Source organism: Lutra lutra, chromosome 5 (genome assembly GCF_902655055.1).
Source record: "Lutra lutra chromosome 5, mLutLut1.2, whole genome shotgun sequence".
Taxonomy (NCBI): Eukaryota; Metazoa; Chordata; class Mammalia; order Carnivora; family Mustelidae; genus Lutra; species Lutra lutra.
The window spans coordinates 81477337-81502043 of NC_062282.1; the positions used below are offsets into that span (position 1 = coordinate 81477337).

General features: G+C 41.6%; 1 protein-coding gene across 8 annotated transcripts in view; it reads left to right on the forward strand.

Annotated features, from left to right (window-relative positions):
* The window catches only part of ARHGAP26 (Rho GTPase activating protein 26), a 445619-nt gene that overhangs the window by 321328 nt on the left and 99584 nt on the right, over nt 1-24707 (forward strand). For all 8 annotated transcript variants that reach the window (XR_007127482.1, XR_007127483.1, XR_007127484.1 and 5 more), the window contains exon 18: nt 19684-19843. Coding sequence is in view for 5 of the 8 variants with exons in the window: in XM_047730366.1 (XP_047586322.1) it covers nt 19684-19843 (160 nt within the window). In the remaining 3 variants the exon portion in view is untranslated. The remainder of the gene's footprint in view (nt 1-19683; nt 19844-24707) is intronic.

Here is a 24707-nt window from a genome sequence, read left to right on the forward strand (position 1 = left end):
CTCTGGCACATGGCCCCCTTTGGAGTCTCCAAACCCAGCAGATTCCTGGCATGCACTCCCATGCCCCTCCCTCCAGGGGAGGATGCTGAGTCTCCCCGGATCTACCACTTGTGGGGTACCTGCTCGAAAAGCAGTGGTTGACTGAGCCGTGGATCACGGTTTAAGTAACTCAAAGCTGAGAGCCCCTCCTCGGCTCCATCTCTATAGCTGGCTCCCCTGCTCCAATACCTGGGAACTCTGCCATACTCAGACACCCCTGGTCTTTTTGTGACCCTGCAGGTCCTGAAACCACACTGTCCCCATAGAGCTCCACCCTCTGCTTAGCCTTGGAGCCATGCCCCTCAGTGGAACAGACTTCTAAAATTCCGATTTTGTGCTCCTCTGCTCTACCACTTGATGGTAGCCAGCCACTCCCACCATAGTCTCGCTTCCTGTGTATCACTTAAGATTCACTTCTCCACACATCGTACCTTCCAGAAAGTGGTCGATTTTCTGTTCCTAGAATTGCTACTCTTCTTCTCTTCAATGTCCTGTTGAGTTTGTGGGTGTTCAGAATGGTTTGATAAATATCTAGCTGAACTCCTGGGACCCGATGATATTTAGTTCTCCTACTCCTCCACCATCTTGCTCCTCCTCCATTTACCTAGAGAATTAATTAATAGGTCTTGCTGGCAATGTGGCTGTTTTTGGGGTGTGGAGATAGCAGAATGCAGAGTCATCAGTGTCCATTAAGTTGGGTTTTATTTTTATTTTTTAATTTTTTTTAGATTTTATTTATTTATTTGACAGAGATTACAAGTAGGCAGAGAGAGAGGAAGGGAAGCAGGCTCCCTGCTGAGCAGAGAGCCTGATGCGGGGCTCGATCCCAGGCAGAGGCTTTAACCCACTGAGCCACCCAGGCGCCCCCATTAAGTTGGGTTTTAAAACCATATGGGAATCTTGGTGAGACCTGGGGACCATTTGAGGGTAGAGGGGCTAGAGTTAGCTTTGAAACCCCTGCCTTAATCAGGGTTCCTAGACAGGCTTCACTGTCACTGAAAATCTGGAGTAGATTTAAAAAAACAAACAACAGCACTCTAATCCAGGGATACATCAGGGATTTAATTTTTCTTTCTCAGCCTGGAACCTGTAAGGAAATTTGTAGCTACATTTAAATTTATTCTGCCACTAGCACTCAGTGGTACTGCTTCAGCACTGGCCGAAGAATACTCAACCTGCAGTGCTAGGATTTCCATAACTGGAGCTCCTCTGCAGATGAGTTCAAAATTAAAAACACGCAAGAAAACAGTCCACTATCAATCAGAGATGATGGAAACAGTGTACAGAAATATCAAAACCCATGACCTTCAAATAATAAAGTAGTAATTTAAAAACCCCACAGAAACCATAAAAATAACTGTTGAAAATAAAATTAAAAACATATAAAGGGATTAAAAGCAAAAGAATGGCCAGTTGAAAGAAGCAAATAGAATTTAGAGAAATAAAAAATAATTAAAATTTAAAAGTCGGTGGATTAAATAAATACCAGAGTAAACAAAGCTGATGAGAGACTTACAAAACAGGAAGATAGACCTTTTAAAAAGTGCCAGAATGCAATCCAGAGAAATAATGAAATGGAAAATATTTGAAGTCACATGAAAGACAGAATTAGAAGGTCAAAAATATGTCTGTAAGAGTTACAGAAGGTGAGACAGAATGCAAAGAGGTATCACTTGAAGAGATAAAGGCTGAGAATTTTCTTAATCATGTGGAACCTCAGATCCAGTAATCGAGACCAGCTTTGAAGAGGAGAAAGAAGACTGAGTCTTCACAAATATACATTGTATAGAGAAGGCGCAGAGCCCTCTAGACAGTGAGAAAACCTATAACAAGAAACTCTTGATTTATAACCTAAGAGCCCAACACCATGGCCCACTTTGCATGAGAAAATAGCAAAAGAACGTCCTGTCACTAGCTTTGCCCTTGGCACCTCTAGCCCCCATACTTGTACAAATAAGTTGAATGACTACATACATTTTTCTCCTTGAGCTTCTCTTTTGTGAAAATGGTTTTAGACTGGTATCTTTTAGGTGTAGCATTTTATAGCTAAGCATCATTTGTTAAACTTACTATCTCCTCTGATTTTAGGCTTAATTTTCTCCATTGGTCCAAGTTTGGGAGATTAACCTTCTTTCTTCTAGATTTAGGTTTGTGCATAAAACTCGAATAGTTACTATCTGGCAGTTGCCTTAGCAATTCCACTGGCTTCATAGGCAAGAAATGAAATCCCTACATTTTTGTTGTAAACTTGACCTCTCCTTCTTTCTGCATATGAACTGATCCATGTAACTCCTTTTCCTGGACTGCAATAGAGGTCTGAAGCTATAGCTCATTTTGAAAGCATCCCTGAGAGTGAATCGTGTGCCAAGACACCTCACCCGAGGACAATCATAACGGAGTTAAGAAAAAATGGGAATGAGGGCTGGCAGGGGGATACATTTTTAGAGGTAAGGACAATTCAAAAAACTCCTCCAATCCTGATACAACATTCCTCATTCCTTTCTCATTATTTTTCATTTTGTGTACCATGTTAGATGTCAACAAGTCCCGTGATGTAGGATTGTGACTTACATAACCCCCGCGATTTCTCTCCAGGGGAATAGTGCTTAAATACGTGTTTGGTTGGGCCTCCAGATAGTTCTCACTCCTTCCTTTGGTTTCTGTTAACAGAAGGGGATTGTTTTCTCAGCCCCTTGGAGCAACTGTCTGTTATTACCCATCACCATTACTGATTTGTCCCCCTTTGTCTTCCTCAGGATCAGACTACACAGTGCTTCGGTGCAAGTCAGATCTAATGTGCTTCAGAAAATGTCTTTCTTTAACTACTTTTCATTTTTATTCTTTTCCTAACTCAATCACACACATTGTTGCTTTGAACAGTTTTTTCCTATCCCCCTCTGTCTGGAAACTAGATTATTAATTTTTTTTTTTGTCAGTGCTATAATTGAAATGGCCACATTTCATTTTCTGCTGTGTACGCTACCTAGAATTTAACTGGACAAGACAGAGAGAGAAGCTGGAGAGGAGGTGGTCATGAAACATAAAAGCTTTTTATTTTCAAAATGGCTTGGCGTGTGCCCTTCCTGGGAGGGAGAGAGCAGCTGCCATGGCAACAGGTGCTAGTCTGAGGGTGGGGCTCAGTGGTGCTGGCAGTACAGGAGTCTGGAGAGTGCGGAGCAGTACCCAGGAGCAGTGGTAGCCTCCAGCATACTTTCTTCAAGTGATTACTGCCATTTTTCATAATTCAGACTCTATGTTATGTACAGATGGGTAGGTTGGAGTTTGGTTTTGCTTCTGAGCTGCATAGAGAGCTCTGAGACAGCAGAGCTGTAAATCCAGGACACAGACCTCTAAGCCCCCCTCCATCCATCACAGCGATCCGATTCAGTACAGTAGGCACCTGCGTGAGGAGACTCCTCTGCTTCATGCAGGCAGATGCAAGCCTTCTTCCTCCACCCTCTTCTTTCCCCTTGATGCAGCTCAGACATGGGGCTCCCTGCTGGTAAATGCCAGTCTGCTCAGCTGGGAGTTATCAGCATGTAAGTCTTCCCTGTTAGGTCTTCCTAGAAACGCCACCTCAGCCACTTTCAGAGGTTCACCTTCACCGCAGACCTCAATAATGGCCCCCAAGCATGCTTTTTTTTTTTTTTTTAAACTCTTTCATAGAGCGAGTTCTTATCATAGGTATTTTATTTTGTTCCCTCCTAGCTCAGAATGCTAAGCCTAATAAAGCCTGCCCAACAATGCTTAGTTCTGCTAATCACTGACTTCCTGCTGCCCCTTAAATCGAGAGATCGGAAACAGATTCAATAGTCAGGGCGCCTTTCAAAAGGAGAAGCAAAACTAAAGCTATACAGACACACATCCTGGAGGAGCTGCAGAACACTCTAGACCAAGAGAAAATCTATAAAGGACTCTTGAGTAATAAAGAAGAGCCCCACAGCCATGGCCTACAATTCAAAGTTGGCTTTTAGGACGTCGTGGTCCGCTTACACTGTGCATGTTGCATTACCCACCCAGGCTCGATGCAGAGAGACTCCCGGTACACTGCTCATGAAAGCTGGATTTCTCAGCACAGCCTGCTTCACTGATACCATTCTCTGCCATCTCTTCATCATTTCTGCCTCTCTGAGGCTTCCGTTTAAATTTGTCCTCCTCCCCATCACCATCATCATCATCACCACAACCACCATCCTGCTGTGCACAGTGCTGGGTAGTGTTCAGAGCCTTTTTCACCTCTCCTCCTTGCTTTGTCCTTACAGCATCCCTGTGAAGTAGATGGGGGTAGTAATAAGATTCCTGTGTGGACTTTGGCAGCCACAGACATTTACGTGGTGCCTCCAAAGTGTGACAACACTCACTGGGATGAGGAGGGATATTTTGAAATCAGTGGGATAGATATTCTGAAGCTTGGGTTCCCGCAAGTCCTTTGGCCACCAGCCTGAAAATAGTTCTAACAAATATTTATTAAGTACTTGTCCTGCCATGTCCTGGGCATACATTGATAAATAAAGCAGGTATGGCGTTTATCTTTGTGGTACTTACAAACCAGGTGAGGAGGGGATTAGGTCATTTCCTTTCTGGCTATTTTCATTTGTGGTTCTGAAGTAGACCCCAGAATTATACTCCTGTACCAAATATTGAGCCAGGGAAAATAACCATTATCCAGATTCATAGAGAGGGGTTTGATAGCTCAGTAATATTTTTCATCCCCATTAAATTTCATGAAATACACCTGGATTATAAGGAACAGGAACACCTTAATAGATGTAGAGCTGTATTTATTTTAAAAATAGAGGAGGTCATCTTTGGTATGTCTTATTATTTAGCTATTACTTTTGTTCTGCTTGCCTAAAGACTGATTATTATGTCTGGGCCCTTAATAAAGTCACTGGATCAATAAACATTTAGAAAAAGGGTAGTATCATTAACAATCAAAGAAATGCAACTTAAAGCCAGAGAGACATGACACTGTTTATTACTAATTAAAAACTTGAAAATAATAATGCCTTAGGGTGCAGAGGAACAGACATACTGAAATATTCTAGGTGAGAATATAAATTGATAAAGATTTTTTAGGTGACAGTTTGGTAATACATATTAAAAGTTTTTATACCCTTTCATCCAGGAATTCTGTTTCTGTGAATTAATTCTAGAGGTATAAAGTTGAACAAAAACATTTATTTATATATAGGTTTACTGAACTATTACTAGAAACAAAACATGAAAAACAATCTGAATGTCTAATATTTAATGTCTTAAATATATTATGGAAAGTCCATATAGTGGAATACTATACAACCATGAATATGTTGAGCAAGGCAGTAGATGATATTTGAAAAGTTCATGGTAAAGCAGTAAAAACAGGTTGTAAAATTATGTGCAAGCAACATGATTCGACATTGTTTTCAAGTATGAGTGTCTGTGTGTGTATGCCTGGGAAAAGCATAGGCATAATAATATCCACATCTTAAAACATTGGATGAAATTTAATTTTTTCCGATTTTGCGAATTACAGGTGATTTTTATTTTCTTTGTGCTTTTCCATCTTTTTCAGTTATTCTGTGATGAATGCTTTTCCCTTGTAATACTGAAAAGAAAAAAAAAGGAAAACTTTTGTCTTAGGCTTTTTTTTCCTGAAATGACTAGCACTAAGAGAAAAAGTAAAGGACAGCTTTTTAAAAATGGCCACTGCCCGGGGCGCCTGGGTGGCTCAGTGGGTTAAGCCGCTGCCTTCGGCTCAGGTCATGATCCCAGGTCCTGGGTTCGAGACCCACATCGGGCTTTCTGCTCAGCGGGGAGCCTGCTTCCTCCTCTCTCTCTCTGCCTGCTTCTCTGCCTACTTGTGATTTCTCTCTGTCAAATAAATAAATAAAATCTTTAAAAAAAAAAAAATGGCCACTGCCCTAAGGACAAAATTGTCATCTGATGACAATTACTGATTCTTCTTCAGGAAGACAGAAGCATGTTTCATAAGTTTACCCCTGTTTGTGTGTCCTGGGTCCACTCCTATGAGAGTCACACATGTGTGCATATGTAAGGGAGTGTGCTACCCACATGGGGGTTTGTGTATGTGTCGTCATGGGTCATAGCCTTGCACTGCCGTGGTCCTCAAAGGAGTTGCATAGAGCCGTGTGCCCAAAAATGCTACCTGTGCTTGGCTGAGCAGGGTGGTTCACACCCCTGAGTCATGGCCGCATGCTCTTGCCTCTGATACCCCAGGTACAGCTAGCTGCAGGCCTCCTGTCCGGAGCCTGAAGAGCTTTCACATGCATGGGGGCTTCATGAAGCAGGAAAGAGTGGATGCACTAATTCTTTGTTGAAGCCATTTGCTATTTACAACCAGTTTTTGCCCTTAAATACCAATTCATGGAAAAGACTTGTTTAGGTGAGTGCAAGTACAGGCGACTTTTCTGATATTTTTAGAGTGAACTCTAAACCCTGACCTTTCATAGAGTAGCAGGACTTTGGAAACCTTGCTCTTTTCTCCCCTCAAGTTTTCCAAACAAAAATGATCTTTTTAAAAGGCTTACTCTTTTGTTTCCTGTCCTGTTTAATGATTACATAGCTTTTTACATAACCCAACCAAAGGGAGGCACAAGTCAACAGTTATCTTCTGCTATGTGAATTTTATAGATTTTTATTTATTTATTTGACAGAGAGAGATCACAAGCAGGCAGAGAGGCAGGCAGAGAGAGAGGAGGAAGCAGGCTCCCTGCCGAGCAGAGAGCCCGATGCGGGGCTCGATCCCAGGACCCCGAGATCATGACCTGAGCCGAAGGCAGCGGCTTAACCCACTGAGCCACCCAGGCGCCCCTGCTATGTGAATTTTAGGAAGGTGGACTTCCCTTTGCAATACTGAACAGTAAATCTATTAGCCACTTGTTTTTAGGAGGAGCCACTTCCTAACTGGATTGGGGCAGTAGAGATGAATTGCTGCAGAGTTGTGGGGGGTGGCTGCAGGGGGACTGTGGGGGGGGGTAGCTAGAAGCCACAAGGCATTCTTAGTGTCCATGTGGGACACATAGGGGTAGCAAAGATTCTGGTGCTTTCAGCTGTGCTAAACAGCTCTTGACACAGACTTCAGAATGCCCATGGAAAGGAAGGGATTCTTCTAGAATATAACTTTAAAGAGGTCTCTGGTGGTCATCACTGATGCCTGGGTTTGAAGATAGGACTTCTTAATTGCATGTGTTTGTGTGTATGATTTGTGGTCTTCTCCTAATTCGCAGACTTCTAGACTGAACTCTTTAATGGAAGAGCTCAGCTCACATTTCTCCCCTTAGGGAGAGGCGTTCCCCAGCTCACCTCAGTTGGTCCTTCTCACCAGCTTTGATCACACACCCCTGTTTAATTTCTTCTTACCACTTTCTCAGCCTCACATTCTTATTGTGTTCTTATGTATTTTCTGTCTTCCTAATTGGAATGCAGTGCCAGTATATTGAAGGAAGAATCTTTTTAGTCCAGTTCACTGCTATATCCCAGTGCCTAGAAGTCATGGCATCTCATAGGTGTTCAGTCCATGAGGAGGAGGGGATGGAGCAGATGTGGTACATTTAGGAATATGCAGAAGGCCCAGGTAGTTGGGAGCTGTAAATGGGGACAGAAAGGCATAACAGCAGGTTGGAGACATAGGCAGCATAATAGTCATGTGGGCTACAGTGAGGAGTTTAGAGTTACTTGAGGATCTGATGTTCACATTAAGTTCTTTCATCTCTGAGGATTTATAAATGATCCAGATTGGTTTGCTAAAGTCAGCCGTTGCTGGCTTTTCTACTGGGAATTGTGCACCCTGGTATCCCTGAAGTGCTTCTTAAGGCTGCACTGCTTTTCTCATCCCTGTCTACACTGCCATCAACTTGGCATTCTTCACCCACCTTTCCCAATGAGCCTAGCAAAGCAAGGTGACAGCAGATAAGGTGTCAAGCTTTGAGGCCTTCACAAGTGAAAGCATTCCAGAACTTTGTCATTAAACACTTTGATTTCCCCACTGAAGGATGTTGTGTTTGGGCTCTGCGAATGATACTCTCCCAGAGCCTGAATGTTGGGATCAGGAACGCAGATCTCCACTCCACTGTTTAAGTCATTTGGCATCTCTGTTACCAGATACTCTCTGCTGTTCTCTGCCTAACGACAGGTTGGATTTCTCACATTGGATCCCTAGTTCCTGCTTGACACTGCACTTTGTTCTATAATTTGCTTCCAAAGGAGCAGAATTCAAGGAGTTTTTGTGCTGCCTATGAGGAAGAGAAATCAGATTTTGCCAGGCATGCATTGAAGTTAAGAACTCTATTGGCATAATTCCCTGATGAATCTGTTTTTGTGATTAAGGCAGTATTACAACAGAAGGGTTTGTGTTCACTCTTACTCAAACATATACCACTACATATAAACATAATTATTTTATACATATAAATAAATAAGATGAGCTACTGTTTCATTTAGGCATGAGCTTACATGGAAATTTAAGAAGATAACGGTGTAGTGCAGCAAGGAAATAGGAGAGGTTGGCTCCAAAGTTCAAAAGTGGGGAGACATATGAAGGGGTAACCCACTCAGATTTTTTTCTATCTTTTATGGGCTGTGAAAAGCATGTTGTCTTTTGGAATTCTATTCTTTAGCGTTGGACACATGAACATAGAGAATGTTGATGTTCTGTTGAAATAACGCTTCATGGATGTTAGAGATCTGGGACTTCTATCATTGTGAGTACTGTCTGATCTCCAGAACATTCCCATGGGGTGTTGGTTCTTGTACATGAAGAGCCATGAACTCTTCAGGACACACTGAAATAATTTTTTTTCTCTTAGTTGAATATCCACATGGAATTCATAAGTTTGGTATATAGCTCATGTAGCTTATAAATTCAGTCATTTTGGTACATGGGCCCTTAAAATGAAGCCAGCTCTTTCAACCTTGGCCTCTACGATTTGTTTTCACACTCACAGTAAGGAATGCAATTTTCTGTCTGTTTCCTTTTTTGGGGTGAAAGTACCCTCATTTTCAAAAATATGCCTGATGAGTTGTTTTTCTGATTTAAAATGTCTCTGTGAAAGGAGATAGATGACCCAGCATGTATGTATATGATGTGCCTGCATATTTTTTTTCTGTCATCTGTCAGTCTCTTACTCTGCAGCTCTCTCGTAATCCCATCTGTGGATTTGGAATCTTGGTTTGCCCTCTGGGAAGGAATGTGGTCCTTCCCATAAAAACGAGGCTTTGCATATCATAGGACTTGAGGAAGTCTGACTGCTTAGTGTCACAGCCACTGTTATGGTTGGAGCTAAGCCACATGATGAAGGGCCATTTGCTTAACCTTTGACTTAGCCCCTTTTGTCTCTGTCCCTTGATCTGTAAAATGGGACTAGTAGAAGGATCTGGCTTCAGAAGACTAGTATTTATTTTAATGAATTAAAGGTAGTAAAGATGGCTGAATTCAGTGGGCTTTATAATGACATGTTTAATATTGGTGCTGTTTGTGAGTGACTGCTAGTTGAGTAATAGGTGAACTAGCACCTAGAGGCTGTTACTCTAGGCCTTCATTTTCATGTTTGGCTCACCTTCTGTTCTTCCACCAGCTTCCTATGGAGGTCAGCACAATGACTAAGGGAAAAATATGGATCAACCTCACGGACTTAACCATGTTAACACAGACATAGGTCAAAGGCACAGTGCCTGATAGATTTTAGTTACTCAGCTAAATCGGAAAAGTGCTGTATTTTAGTCTTCACAGGTCTTAAATTCTCTGAATGGGTTTTATGCTGGTTTGTGAAGTTTCTTCTGTCTCATATTCCATGGAGTTTGAGCCTGTAAGTCTTAGTAACTGAGACCTTTCTGAGTCTACAGGGAGGGTGACAGGTTTGTTATCCCTCTGATCAGAATTTTCTCTCATTGCTTTTCATCTCATTGAGTCAAGAACAAAGCTCTTAAAGTCTTATAGGATTTGCCAGGTCCAAGTCCATTGCCTGTTGACTTCTCCTAATACTTTTCCCTGTGCTCACTATGTGTCAAGCACACTCACTGACTTCCTCAGGTTGTGCCAGCAAGCCACACGTGTTCCTCCCTGAGGTATCTGCATCTTTCATTTGCTCTTGGTAGCTTCCTTTCCCAGAGATTGCGAGATTTGTGTAGCATGCTTTCTTCCCTCCCCCAGGTTGTTTTGTATGTGCCTCTTTCACAGTGATACCTTCCCTGACCACCCTGTCTCACATTGTTAATAGTCCCCTCAATGTCCCTTTCCACCATATACTTTATTTGCTTATTGTCTGTCCTACCCCCAAAAGAATGTAAGCTTCTTACAGGGGGAAATTTGGGGAAGTGTCTGTTTTGTTCACTGTTCTATCCCTAGCACCTAAAGCAGTCCCTGGCACATAATGGATAATCGAAAATATTTGATCATTGAAAAATACATGGCACACTATTGGCCTCTGTTCTGGATCACCTTGTACCTCTTCCCTCGGATAGAAAGTCCTCAGGCAACTTCTCTATGATCTGACTTTTTGGACAGTGCTTGCCAAGAGATGATAGGCTAACCCACTGAAGGAAGGTGTTGCCACCAACAGGAACTGATAGAGTTGGTACCATCAGGTTGGCTTGCACAGAGGCAACTTTTAAACCTCCTCTTTTATGTTCTGGCATCTCTATCTCGATTGGAGAATGTAAGCTTCAAAATAAATAAATCATTGGTAATGAATGTGAAATGACCTTAGAAACTCTAAAATGCTTTGAAAAGGATAATTCCACTGGGCTTGAGAATGTTTCAAATTGTTATACAATTTGAAATAGTTAAGTAATTTTCCAGGAAGAAGGGTTCTGTGGGCCAGCCTCCCTGTAGATTTTTTTTTTTTTTTTTAACGTGAGTGTAGTTCTTCCCCATCCAGGCATGTGAACTGGGTCCTAGAATATAGCAACAAGCTAGAACGTGAACTAACCATGACCAGAGGGGAAAGCTCACCAGTTAACACCTGGATGGAAGGCATGTGCCTTCTTTGTGTGTGAGACTATTCAACTAGCAAGTGGCTGAAATAGCGTAGGGCAAATGAGCTCAGATTGGCCTGTCGTTAGTCTTTTAAATGACTGTGACTAGTTTCAGAAGATGAGGCAGCTTAGCAAAAGTAAAATTCTCATTCTTAACAAAACCCAGCCTATTCTGAAAGGGGCTAGTAATTCCCATGACCCAGATCAGTTTTCTACCAATGAAAAGTTTAGTTTTTATAATGTTGATGGGCAGTGATGAACCTGATATTCTTGTTTGCTTTCCAAACATCCTTTTAAAATAATCAGGTTCTTCTTTTACCCATGATCGCTTAACGTTAGGCTTTGTAGAAAAAAAGAGAGGCACATAGGACAAAATGGCAACCTGTACACACACCACACACACACCCCACCACCACCACCACCACCACACCACACACACACACACACACACAACACACACCCACCACCACCACCACCACCACACCACACACACAACACACACACACACACACACACAGCATTGTCCCCACAGCATGTAAGAGCAGTAGCTCTGGAATCAAACACCCTGGTAGACTCCCTGGCTTCGGATTCCATCTCTACCACTTATTTGATACGTGACCCTGGACAAATTGCTGAGTTTTTAGCATTAACTGCTTCATGTGGGATAGTAGTAGAAGTTACCTTGTAGAGTTATTGTAAAGATCAAATGAGATAATTGAATGAGTGCTTCATTCCTGACTTAGAGTAAGTGCTGAGTTGCTGTTATTATTGATGACCATTTTCATATTTGAAGATAGGCAAGAAGTACGGGAGGTTTTCAGGAAGGGATGACAAAAGAAAAAGACACAGGAGACACTATTCCAGAAGGTTTTGTAAGTATATTAGAAGGAGATTGGTGTAATATTGTGATCTTACAATGTATTATATAATGCATATTAGGTAATGCATGTAATAATGATAATCATACCCTATGAATATTTTATGGTCTTCATACCTTCCAGATTAGCAGTGTGGGCAAGGAGAACTATGTGGTTTGTTATATGCCTTCACTGTCAAGATGAGCTGCTCTGGCTACTCCAACAGCTATCCCCAGCTTGGCAAAGACTCTAAGACCCCAATAGGTTACATGGACGTCTACACCAGACATTTAGTGCAGCTGAGCCTTGATACCCTTAGATGAAGGTGGCCTCCCAAAGTGTGTTCATGTCCCCTTTTTTCCCCCCTTCAATATCTGATATGGACAAACTCTATCTAGGCCCTGGGGGTGTGGCATTGAGGGAGGTTAATGCCATCTCTTTTCTTTTGGAATCAGTGGGGGAGACAGACAATGACAATTCCATGAGTGATGACCTAATTCAGTAAGTGCCAAGAAGGAGAATTGAGGAATTAGCATTGTAACAAGATACCTGGCCTAGTACAGAGTGTCTGGAATGATCTCTCTGCGGAAGCAAGAGTGGTAAGTAGTAAAGAGCCAGATCAAGAGGGGCTGCAGAGCTTCCCTGGTGAAGAGATCAGCATGATAAAGGAAGGCTCCCAATCCTAAAGAGATTTTTAGCCCACAGATTGATGAGCAAAGGAGACATGGTGGCAAAGGGCCTGGAAAGGTTAGGTGAGCCATTCCAGAATCTTGAAGGCCATGCCAGGGGTTTCCATTTTGAAACTGAAAATAGAATTCTTTGGTGGGTTTTAAACAGGTAGTAGTGTTGCATTGGAGGAAACCAGAGTGGAAATAAAGCTAGTTGCACACTCTTTTCCTTTTGTGTGAAGAGTTCTTAGCACCAAGTGTGCTTTTTGTAAGCAGGTAGTGGAGTTGACATATATGAAACTGGGCAATACTTAACACCTTAGCAGTGAGGTTCACTCATCTGAAATACACTTTATACATTTCACTAAAAGCAGAGAAGACACTGGAAGTTATTCACATAGCTTTGAGACCTTGGATAAAAGCAGTGCAGTCTGGATGGATGGACATATGGCCATAATTGTCTTTGGTGTTAGGGGAGAGAGGGTGGAGAAGTGTGGTTGGGAAACTGTCCTTCCAGCCACTCCTGTTTATTGTTTTGTTTTTTGTTTTTTTTTGTTGTTGTTGTTGTTTTCAATTTGCTCTTCTCTCTCAGTCTTACAGTGCTGATACTCTTTCATTATTAGGAAGCAGCTCTCTGTGCCAGCCAACCACAAATGGAATGCCCTCAGATTTGAGGGGTCTTTCCCCATTTCCATGCAGCCATTTTCACTGCAGGAAAGGAGAAGAAACAGTGGTTAGTCCAGTATCATTCTCAGAGGGATAAACACTTTATCTCCTAAGTTTTGGGTTTTTTTTCCCTTCTTCTAATTTTGTAATTTGGGTGATAAATGTAGGAGCAGCATTTTTTTTGTTATTGTTGTTACATTCACTACTTTACTTACCACAGGCTCAAATATGTTAACTTCTCTGTATATTCATTTTTGGTTGAGTTTTCTAAGGAAAAGTTTGCCTCTTTTAGCCTAGGCTGAACTGACCCTAAGTGGTGTGGGAATTACAAAGTGCCATGGTAAAGAGTATGGGCTTCCTCTCCTGGCTCTGCCCTTTGTGGGCCTTGTAGCCTCAGGCAAATTACCTGACTTCCCAGCACCTTCATTTCATCATCTGTAAAATGGCAGCAGTAGCCTTACCTACCCGCCTCAAAGGGTTCTCTTAAAGATTATATCCACCATAAGCACTAACTGAATTGCTCAAAGCATTAAGTATGGCTTCTCACTGGGTGACCATTCCCAGAAGGATGTTGACTGGTGAGCATGACCCCAGTGAGTACACAGAACAATTTATTTTAAACTCTATTTCTGGAGCCAGCCATTGGGACAGCCCAGCAAATCTATATTTATGGCTCTGATGGGTTTCCTTGGCACAGGCCTCCCAGCACCATTTAGACTGGTCCAGTCTTACCAAGTCCTGGTGGTATCCAGGCCACACACACACATACACACACACACAGAATGACTGACTTACTAGGGAACTTGTAGCCACTGGGGGCAGGGATTCCCCTCACCACTCCCCATTATAGACTAAGGATGAATTTGAAGTTGTTGAAAGGAACCACATTACCTGTCCTGAAAATTAAATCTGACTTGTTGGCCACCAAAAAAGTATAATTCCAAAGCTTCATCTCCAGTTCACCTTCTCAGCCCAGAGCTTAGAGCTTCTCTGCCTGTGGATGTAGTAGAGAGAAGAGTGATTACTGATGATAGCTTCAGGTGCCCGCCCACCCAACCACTTTCAGAATAGGTAACCCGGGGCCTGCCTAGTACTGCCTTCCTGTGTGCTCCAACGGATGTCCTTCAGATCATGATCCAGCCCCCAGTCCGAGATGCTCATGAGAGTGGGGAGAACAGTTGGTGTAGAAATATCCCATGGAATGACTGTGAACATAATCATTAGAGGACCGAGCTCTGTGTGGCCCCAGGCAGAGGAATGTCTGGAGCCAGGCTTTGCAGGGGTGGGCTTTGGATGGGGAGAACTTGCAAGCAGGCCAGGGACAAAGCTGTGCTCCTAAAGGCCAAGTGAGCTTGGTGGGTTGCTGTTGGCTGTAAGGTTCCCAGTCTCTCATGCGAGAGATTTTGGAGGGAAGTGATGGAAAATAAGTAATACTATCTTCTGAACTTTTCTTAAGTTTTGATGTATTTTGTAATTTTTAAAAGGAAGAAAGAAAAACAAAAGGATAATAAGAGAAGAAATACGAAGAGACAGGGTAACAGAAGTCCTGAAAATATAGGTGGAGGAGTGAGGGCTCTTTGCCCTAGGTAGAAGCAAGTCCTTCAAGGTTCCTGCACAGGATACCAAGTGACAGCACAAACACTGTGACTTTAAATTGGCAGTTGCTGCTACTTCTCCCGTTATCATCACCACTGCCTTGACTGCCACCATGAACATCGGCAGCTCTTTTATTAAGCCATTATTTCAGGCCAAGAGATTTATTCACCTAATCTTACTTAATCAGCCTTAAAACTTTATGAGGTAGGTATTACTGCTCCTGTTTTACAGGTGAAAACACAGGTTTAGAAATGCCAAGTGACTTGTCTGCTATCTTCCAGCTGGGAATATCTGTCTGACTCCAACAACTGTGCTTACTGTGCCTTACTGTCTCTTTTAGCCATTTTTTTTCCATATTTGTAAATTGGACATAATATTTGTACTCGATACCGGTAGAGTAGCATTTTTCAAATTTTAAGTCATGACACACTAGTGGGGTGTGAAATTGATTGAGGATTGGATAGAATCAAAAATATCAACATTCATCACCCTTATTATTCCTGAAATTTTTGTTTCTAGTTTGTGTGTGTGTCTTTCTGTTTATGTATGCGTGTCCTAAGTGAAATATTACATAGGGAAATGTGTTCCCTACCATGGGACATTGTCAGAAAGCTTTGTGTTTTTGAGATATCACGAAGGTCAAATAAACATAAAAGGTTGTTGCAGAGTTCCTTAGAAACTCTAAAACACCCTTCAAGTGGAAATTAGGATCATTATTTAACCTTGGAACATGAAGAACAGCATGGCAGGTCAGTGTCTCTGTGCTGTTATACCAGCCATGCAGTCCACTGCAAGGAGAACTAACCTGTCACCACATTGTGTCCAGTGGAGCCCAGGACTTAGCCTTGATAATCCTTCCTTGACACAGCACTCCAGGCCTCAAGATGGAAGTTTGCAAATGCAGTAAATAAGCTTATGTTTTGTTGGCGGACGTCAGGACCAGTCTGGTTAAAAAGCACTGCTTAGCACTTGCACAGTCATGGGTCTCATTTAAACAACAGGAAAACAGATGTGATCCCTATGACAGCACAGGGGCACTGCATTATAAGCCCCAAAGGAGTTGACTTCTCTCTCTTCCTCTCATAACACTCTCCACCACCATCCTCAGCTGGAAATGATTTACCTCCTTCCACCTCTCAAAGGTCATCAGACCAATCCAGAGTCCTCACCCATTTTTCCTTTCACAAAGGTGCAAGAGGACCCTCTGCCGCGGCCATTTTCCTTGGAATGTGCTCTTTTCTCATTAATTGCATTTCATGAGGGAACTTCTGGGAACATGGGGTGCCAGTCCCCCAACAACTACCCTGAAGGCATGCTCTTAAGGAGATGGCCTGCTTTTCAGCTCATATAACAAACTCAGTGGTCACAAAAAGACCTGGGTCTCCCCCAGGTTGAAATCACATGTTTAACTTTGTTTCTGCAAGCTGTAAAGGAAGCCTATAGAATTGGCAGTTCATGCAGAAGGCACCCATGGACAGAAAAGTCCATGTGAACCTAAGGATCTGAAAGGCATGTCAAAGACTCCTTGAGTGGAATGTACAATGCACAAGAAACTTTTGTTTCTTGTCAAGACTCAGCATGACACTCTGGACTACGTGAGGAAGAACTCAAGCAGCTCAATTACCAACCCAGAAAGCAGGCTCTCAGTGTTTTACAGACCTCACTAATGAATGAATCCCATGGCCTCTGCTGGACCAGCCTTCCCAGTGCTCTGCCAGCCTGCCTCCCACACATCTGCAAATTTGTCAAGCTATAATGGATGGCTGGTGCCAGTAGAGGCTGAAGTCTATGCCTCTCTCCCCAGGATACATAGAGATCTCAAGCCATTAATAATTCATTCTAAAGTAATGAACATTGCCATATGAACTTGTGAGCAGTAATAATCAAGTGACAGATCAATTTATTACTTCCATATGCCAAAAGATAATGGTAGTTAGTTATAAAAGTTACGACTTTCCTCCCTAAAAAGTTTCATAAGCCTTAGATCAATGTGTTTTTTAAGTTCTAAAATAAAATGGATCGTTAAAAAGGAAATGAATTATGTTGGGTAGTGGCCTCAAGCCTTGTTATATTCAGAGTTGCTTATCTAGAATTACTGTACCTTTTTTCCCAATGCCTTTGAGCATTGGGGCCTGCAAATTAGAGTAATTGTTATTCATTAATTAAATCTAAGAAATGAAACACAGCTCCAGACTTTGAAAAGGGAGGTTGGAATAGTTGAGATATATTTGCCCCCCAAAATCATCAATAATAATTGAAGATTTTATGAGTAAGTGGCTGGATTGGGAACAGTTGTTTTATGCCTACCCAAATACATTCCATTTAACACCTCATGAACATTTGTTGGACTTCTCCTGGGCCAGACACTGTGCTCTGTGCTAGTGTTACCACCTAAATTCAGCGCAGTCTCTATCCTAAGGCAGTGGTAGAGACATTACTAACATGTAATAAAGGTAATACTTCTGGCTCCATTGAGAGCTGGAGGATTGGAGAAAGACTGGACAGAGACTTCAGAAAGGAGGGGGCCATTTGAGAAGAGTAAGAGAACACTCTAGGCAGTGGAGTGACAAAGGCAGATAGGTGGGAAAGTGGGAAGAGGATGGATAGTAAATTACTATAATAATAATCACTGTGTTTCCCCCACATTAATATTTAATCTGCGCAACCCCCTCATGAAGTAGATATATTATTCACCTTCCCTCCCCTTCAAAGATGAGCCCAAAGCTTAGACACTGAATCATTTGTCCAGAGACCCAGAGTTGGGAGGTGACAGAGGAGGGCTTAGGGGTGAGTTGGGAAAAGGTGTATTACTTCAGTAGAGTCTGGGCTTTACACTAAAGACAATGGAGCCCATCAAGTGTTTATAATCATTATCAGAACAAACAATAGCAGCATTGCTAAACACTTTATACACACTGTGTCATTGTGTTGTCTCCCAACAACCAGTGAGGTTTGAGGCCATTGTAGTTTTCAGCAGAGAAATGACTTAATCAAGGTTGCATTATAAGCAAACTGGTGGTGGCAGTCAGGATAAAGCCGACCCTAGAGATGCTAGTCAGAGATCCTAGTTAGGAGGCTGTGGGTTTAGTCAGATGTAGTGTTGATGGTAAAAAGTGATCATCATCCAAACCATATGTTTTTATATGGTCTCCATTTAAAAGTACTTTCATACATAAAAAGCTTGTTGACTCATTTACACAAGAGACTTTTGTGGCCAGCAGGGTAAGTCTAATGACTTTGCTCATTTGGGAGGGGGAAGTATAAGGGCACAGAATTTACTTCCTGCACATAGGAGTCCATGATGAAAGGAGTGATGTTACTAGAGCCTGTAAATAGGCATACCTGCTGATCGACTGAGTTATAGAACCAAAGTCTTTCTCCCTTGATGGGTAAGAACTTGGCCCCCTGCATTAATGCTTTCAGAAACATGATACAGCTCTGGGTAGATGGGAAGCTATGTAAGTAAATCAAGACATTCCACCAAGACTCAAAAAATGTTTGCAAAATATTTTTATGTGGACCAGAAATAGGCCAGTACATCAGTGGCAGCTTTACTTGCTTAGCAGTCAAAAACCAAATTCTCTTAGTACCTGGCTGGTTCCACGGTTAAAATTTGACAGACCTAACTACTCCCTGCCCCTTTCAGTGGAGAAAGTTTTTATGGCATTAGACTTTTAGCCCTAGAAAATTATAGAAAGGTCTATATCTGTTGATAAAATTGGTTGGTGTAGTAATTTCAGTGAAGTCTCAGTTTCACAACCAGGACTTAAGGCAGTAGAACATCTTCTCCTCCTACAAAATAGAAGTATTCAAGAGAAACAGTACAGGCATTTATAGAATTGTGTGAAAAAATACTCTCTATAAATAGCACCAAATGCTAGGGAGGTATGTCTGTGCAAACTGCTATCTCTGTCCAATTTCTCTCTAGTCTCTAGTAATGAATAGTTTCCTTTTTCTAACAGGTGATTTAGGAAGCCCCTAATATTTTCTTAACAATACTAAATTGGGCTTAACTTTTAACTTATTTGTTGTCGGTAGATTATTTGTGTATTTTTAAACACAGGGCCCGCAAATGAACAATTGAGTTTTATGGCTAGGTCACAGTGGCCAAGTTTGGAGTTCATACTCATGTTTTGAGTAGTATTTGTCCAAAAATATGTGTATGTATTTAGCAGATTACTTAGATAGAGCTACTGCTGACCCTATGTGTTCCTTAGACTTTGAGTATAAGTGACAGTATAAACACAGCCATACACATGGATACACGGTAGTGCCTTTTTATTTGTTTATGCCACATGTTTCCCTTAATGTAAGCCACATGTTTAATGCGATGAGGTTTAATACTCTGAGCCTAAAGTGCTGAATTTCCTAAGATCTTTTCATCTTAAAAATTAGGTCTGTTTCATGCCTGTATTTACAAATGTGCTAAAGCCATCAAGAGTTTTTATATTTGCATTAGAGAAAATGCTAAAGATCACAATGGTTTAACCAGCAGCAAAGTATGAAAGTCATAACTAAGAAAGATGAGCACTTAGCTGGATTTGCAGCTATTCAGATGTGCAAACTTTCACATTTTGGAGGGCAGCTGCTTTGGTTGGTTGGTTGGCTGTTGGTTGGTTGGTAGGCAAAACAAAATTGGGTAAAGGAGTGTCATGTCCTGAAAGAGCAAAATAGCTGGAGTACTGAAGATTTTTGAAAACTGTGGAGGACAAAAAATACAAGTAGAGAAGTCTTTCTTTGGACTCAAAGACATCTTAAGATGTCCCAGAGTCTGGCTCTTATCAGATGAGGAGTCTGAAGACAGGGAAGGCACGGGGAAGTCAGCTATCTATTTGTACTGTCTTTCTCTCATCTGTGCCTTTTCTTTTCCTTCCTCCCAGTGTTGCTAACAACCACAAGCAGAATTTGATGACAGTGGCAAACCTTGGCGTGGTGTTTGGACCCACCCTGCTGCGTCCTCAGGAAGAAACAGTAGCAGCCATCATGGACATCAAGTTTCAGAATATTGTTATTGAGATCCTAATAGAAAATCATGAAAAGGTAATATATCACTGGTTACTGTGAGTGAAGAATTTTCCTTGGGGGAAAGCTGAGTTGGAAATGGCATTCAGGTTGATGCAGGTTCCTATTGCTAATGCCTCTTACACCATGAAGCTGCTGCTGATGGTGGCGATGTTGGTGATGGTCATCATCTTGTCATGGCAACAGGTACCAAATGGAGAGTAGGACAGCAGTGGTGGTTATGGAAGTGGTAGTGGTGGGCAACATTGGTTGAGCATTTCTTCTGTACTGAGCACTGTGCTAAGTGCTTTATATGGGTTGTAACTGTATTCTTGTAATAATCCAATGAAGGAGGGACTCTTACGAACTTCCTTTAGAAAATGCCCCTTACTCATTTTTTAATAGGGTTGTCTTCTCATGAATTTGAGTTTTTTTCCTTAATATTAGGGAGAGTAAACTAAATGGTGTAATTTTTCATACTGTGTGTATGTTGGGGGGGGAGTTTGTCTTTTCTTTTAGGGCACTGGAGTTTCTTGTCCTTCTTAAAATGATCTCCCTCGAGGGGGGTTGAGAGGGGGGTGGGATTATGGACACTGGGGAGGGTATGTGCTATGGTGAGTGCTGTGAAGTATGTAAACCTGGTGATTCACAGACCTGTACCCCTGGGGATAAAAATATATTATATGTTTATAAAAAATAAAATTAATTTAAAAAAATGATCTCCCTCGTCTCACATAATAAAGTATGTCAACACAGAGCTGCCCCTACAAAACTTGGGTGGGGGCCATGAAGTTTTATACATCTGTCCCACCTTAGTTTCCAGTAGCACATCCTTAAGAAGTCTCTCAGAACTTATAGGGTTCTCTAAAACACCATTTGACAGCCACAGTGCTGGGACATAATAAAAAATAATTTAAAAATGTTGTCCATCCTAATTGAAAACTCTACCTAGAATGGTGATTTAATTGTGCTAGATAACCTGCAAAATAAATCTGTAATCAGACTACTATTTATCACTTGTCTGCACTGAAAATACTCTAAATAAGCCATCATCATCTCTTGTCTCGATACTACAACAGCATCCTAATTTATTCCCTTCTCCTACCCTTGGCCTATTTTTTTTTTTAAGATTTTATTCATTTATTTGTCAGAAAGAGAGGGAGAGAGAGAACACAAGCAGGGGGAGCAGCAGGCAGAGAGAGAAGCAGGCTCCTGGTTGAGCAAGGAGCCTGATGTGGGGCTTGATCCTAGAACCTTGGGATCATGACCTGAGCCGAAGGCAGATGCTTAACCAACTGAGCCACCTAAGCACCCCTTAGCCTGTCTATTTTGATAACAGCCACCAGAGTGGAATTTTTAAAGTACTAAATCAAATTATATCATTTGTCTGCTAAGAACCTTCTGTGGCTTCCTGTTTCAGGGAGTGAAAGTCAGAGCCCTTACAAGAGCCTGGAAGGTCCAACCCAGGCTCTGCTCTTGCCTCTGTTACTTACCTCATCTCATCTATGGCCTGCTATTTTACTTCACTCCTGTGGCTGCTTTGACAGCTTGCTGTTCTTACACATTGCAGCATGCCCACCTCAAGGCCTTTGCAGTTGTTCTTCCCAGTACTTGGAACAGTCTTCCTCCATGTAACTTAAGAGCATACTTCCTCACCTCTTTTAGGCCTTCTAAGTGAGGCCTACGTAGACCTCGCTATTTATTTATTATTATTTTTTTTTATTATGTTAGTCACCATACAGTACATCATTAGTTTTTGATGTAGTGTTCCATGATTCATTGTTTGCGTATAACACCCAGTGCTCCATGCAATACATGCCCTCCTTAATACCTGTCACCGGGCTAACCCATCCCCCACCCCCTTCCCCTTTAAAACCCTCATTTTGTTTTTCAGAGTCCATAGTCTCTCATGGTTCACTTTTGGGTTTTCCGCATAGAGTATCATAGCCTCACTCAAAAAAAATAGAAAAATCCCAAATACGCAAACTATCTTTACACCTTAAAGAACTGGAGAATCAACAACAAATTAAGTCTAACCCATGCACGAGAAGGGAAATAATTAAGATTAGAGCAAAGAAATCAGTGAATTAGAAACCAGAAATGCAGTAGAATACATCAACGAAACTAGAAGCTGGTTCTTTGAAAAAATTAATAAGATCAATAAACCACTGGCCAGACTTATCCAAAGGAAAGAGAAATGACCCAAATTAATAAAATAATGAATGAAAGGGGAGAGATCATGACTAACAACAAGGAAATGGAAACAGTCATTACAAATTTTTATTAACAGCTATATGCCAATAAGTTAAGCAACCTGGAAGAAATGGTTGCATTCCTAGAAACCTATAAACCAAGACTGAAATAGGAAGAAATTGACAACCTGAGTAGACCAATAACCAGTAACAAGATGGAAGCAGTGATCAAAAACCTCCCTGAAAACAAGAGTCCAAAACCTCTCTCTATTTAAAATTGCATATAGTCCCAACTCCAGCATTCCCCTTCTCCCTGATACTGTTTTCTCTCTCCATAACACTTGGAGCTTCCTAGTATAGTACATAATTTGCCTAGTGATTAAATATGTTGCCTTTCTGACCTCCACTTGGATATATGCTTCTTTCTTTGGATATATCCACTTGGACAGATGCAGGACTTGTGTCTGTTTTGTTCACAGCTTTGTCCCCAGGTCCTCAGTAGGCACTTAGTACGTATGTGTTGAACAAATGGGCTCCTGTGGTATCTGGCCTCCAGAATGGCTCCAAGTGACCCTTGTCTCCTGGTATCCACTGCTCTGTGTGTTCCCCTCTCTGAATAGGGGATCCCAGTATTGATCCCAATGTAATTAATAGGAAATTGCAAAACTAATGGAGAGAGATCAAATAAGAACTTAACGGCATTTGCTTTGACTTCTGGACTTGCTCACTCTGGGGGAGGCAAGCCACCACGTTGTAACGGCAGTCACGAAACCCTGTGGGGCAAAAGTGCGGCTTCCTACCAACAAGCAGACCAATTGGGCCACTATGTGAGTGAACCACTTTGGATGTCAATCATTTAGTCCTGTTCAGTCCTTCAGATGATGCAGCCCCAACTGACATGTATGCAAACTCGTAAGAAACCAGTAAGTTCAGCCCCTCCTGAATTCCTGACTCCTAGAACCTGGGAGAGATGCTAAATGTTTTAAGCCACTAAGTTTTTGAGGTAATTTGCTGTGGAGCATTAATTACTACTAAAGAAGCTCTGAATATAACTTTCCCAAAGTAGCAAGTATCCTGCACAGTTATTTAGGGCATGGCCCCCTATTACATGGTTAATAAAGAGATAGGAAATCAAATGATTTATTTGAAGAAATTATCTTTTCTCTATTCCAAATTTTGGACCTCCATTTAACCACCTCCCTCAAATATAGTTAAATCAGGTATAGGTAAAGTTTATGTGATATATGAGAACCTGTGAAAAAGGAATATAATTGAATAGCAGTTAAAAATGTTTTCTACAGAGAAACCTGGATTCAAATCTGTCACCTCTTTCTAGTTATGTGACCATGAGCAGATTACCCTAAGCTCTCTGTGCTCATAAAAGTACTTTCAGTACAGTCTAACTGCTGGAAAAAATAACCCCCAAATATCAGTGACTCAGGAGGATAGAAGTTTATCTCTTGGTCACAAAAGAGTTCTCTGTGGGTATTACAAAGGTGGTAATTAAGCAATCCAGGTGCCTTCCATCTGGTGGCTCCGCCCTCTGCTCTGCAGATCTCTGCAGTCAACTAGTGGGGGAAAATGAGGGAGTCTGTAAGACGGGGAAAGATTGTATGGCCTAAGCACAGAGGAGGCTTTCCCTATTTTCTTCCATATTCCATCGGTCAGAAGTAAGTCCCATGATGACATCTAACTGTAAGGAAGGCTGAGAAAGCAAGCTAACTATGTGTTCAGAGATAGGGGAAGCGAGTTTGATGATCAACTAGCCAGTTTGCCACATTCCTTCAATTGGTTTTCTCTGAGGATTAAATAAGGTACAATATGTCAAGGACTTAGCCAAGAATCTGGCATGAAGTAAGGTTTAATAACTAAACCATTGTTTTTAGCACTCTTAACAAAGGGCCCAGAAAATAGAGCTCAAGTTTGTTTCTGAATGTCACATGTCCTCCCTCCCAAAATAATACTTTTTGTAATTTGATCTTTTCTTGAATAAAATATTAAATGTTGAGACAGATATGCAAAAAATGAGCCATGTAATTATGTTCCATCTCCCCAAATGGGCCGTATTTAAGCCTATAACAGGCAGTGTCCAATGATTGCAACTCTTTTTGGTGTCTTTGGGCTTTCAAAGCCAGCAAGCAAATTCAAAAGTAGCATGAAAGAAAAAAGGACCAGAAAGTTCTAACAACAATATTGAAACTTGTGTAAACAAGCAGCCATCCTGCCTAGGCCACAAAATGCGGAAATAGAAATGAAATATGAAGTGCATGGCCAGGCCTGTAAGTATATGGGCAAGAACTGGTAGGAAAATACTCATCTGGTTTGGTGGATTATAAATTATGTTACTCTCTGCTGTGTATTTGTTAAGGTACATACAGTATTAAGAGTATTATAATGCTTCATTATATGTTCCTTTTCATTAGTCTATGCCAGAGAGTGGATGAATCACATTTAGGGTTTATGTTCCTGTGGAAGCCAATGATGAAAGAGTATGAGTGAAAACATTTCTGGGATGAAGACAGCCCCAGAGTGCCTGTCCCCAGTCCTGAAGGAGCTAGTGTACCCCCTTGATAGAGGTTTTTAATCTGGGGTCCATGATGGGCCAAAGTTTGCAAGACCTAGATACGTACATTCTTCTGGGACAACGTCCTTCATATTCATCAGGTTTGTCTTTCTGGTAAAAACAATTTAGGGTAAGGCAACTAGACTCC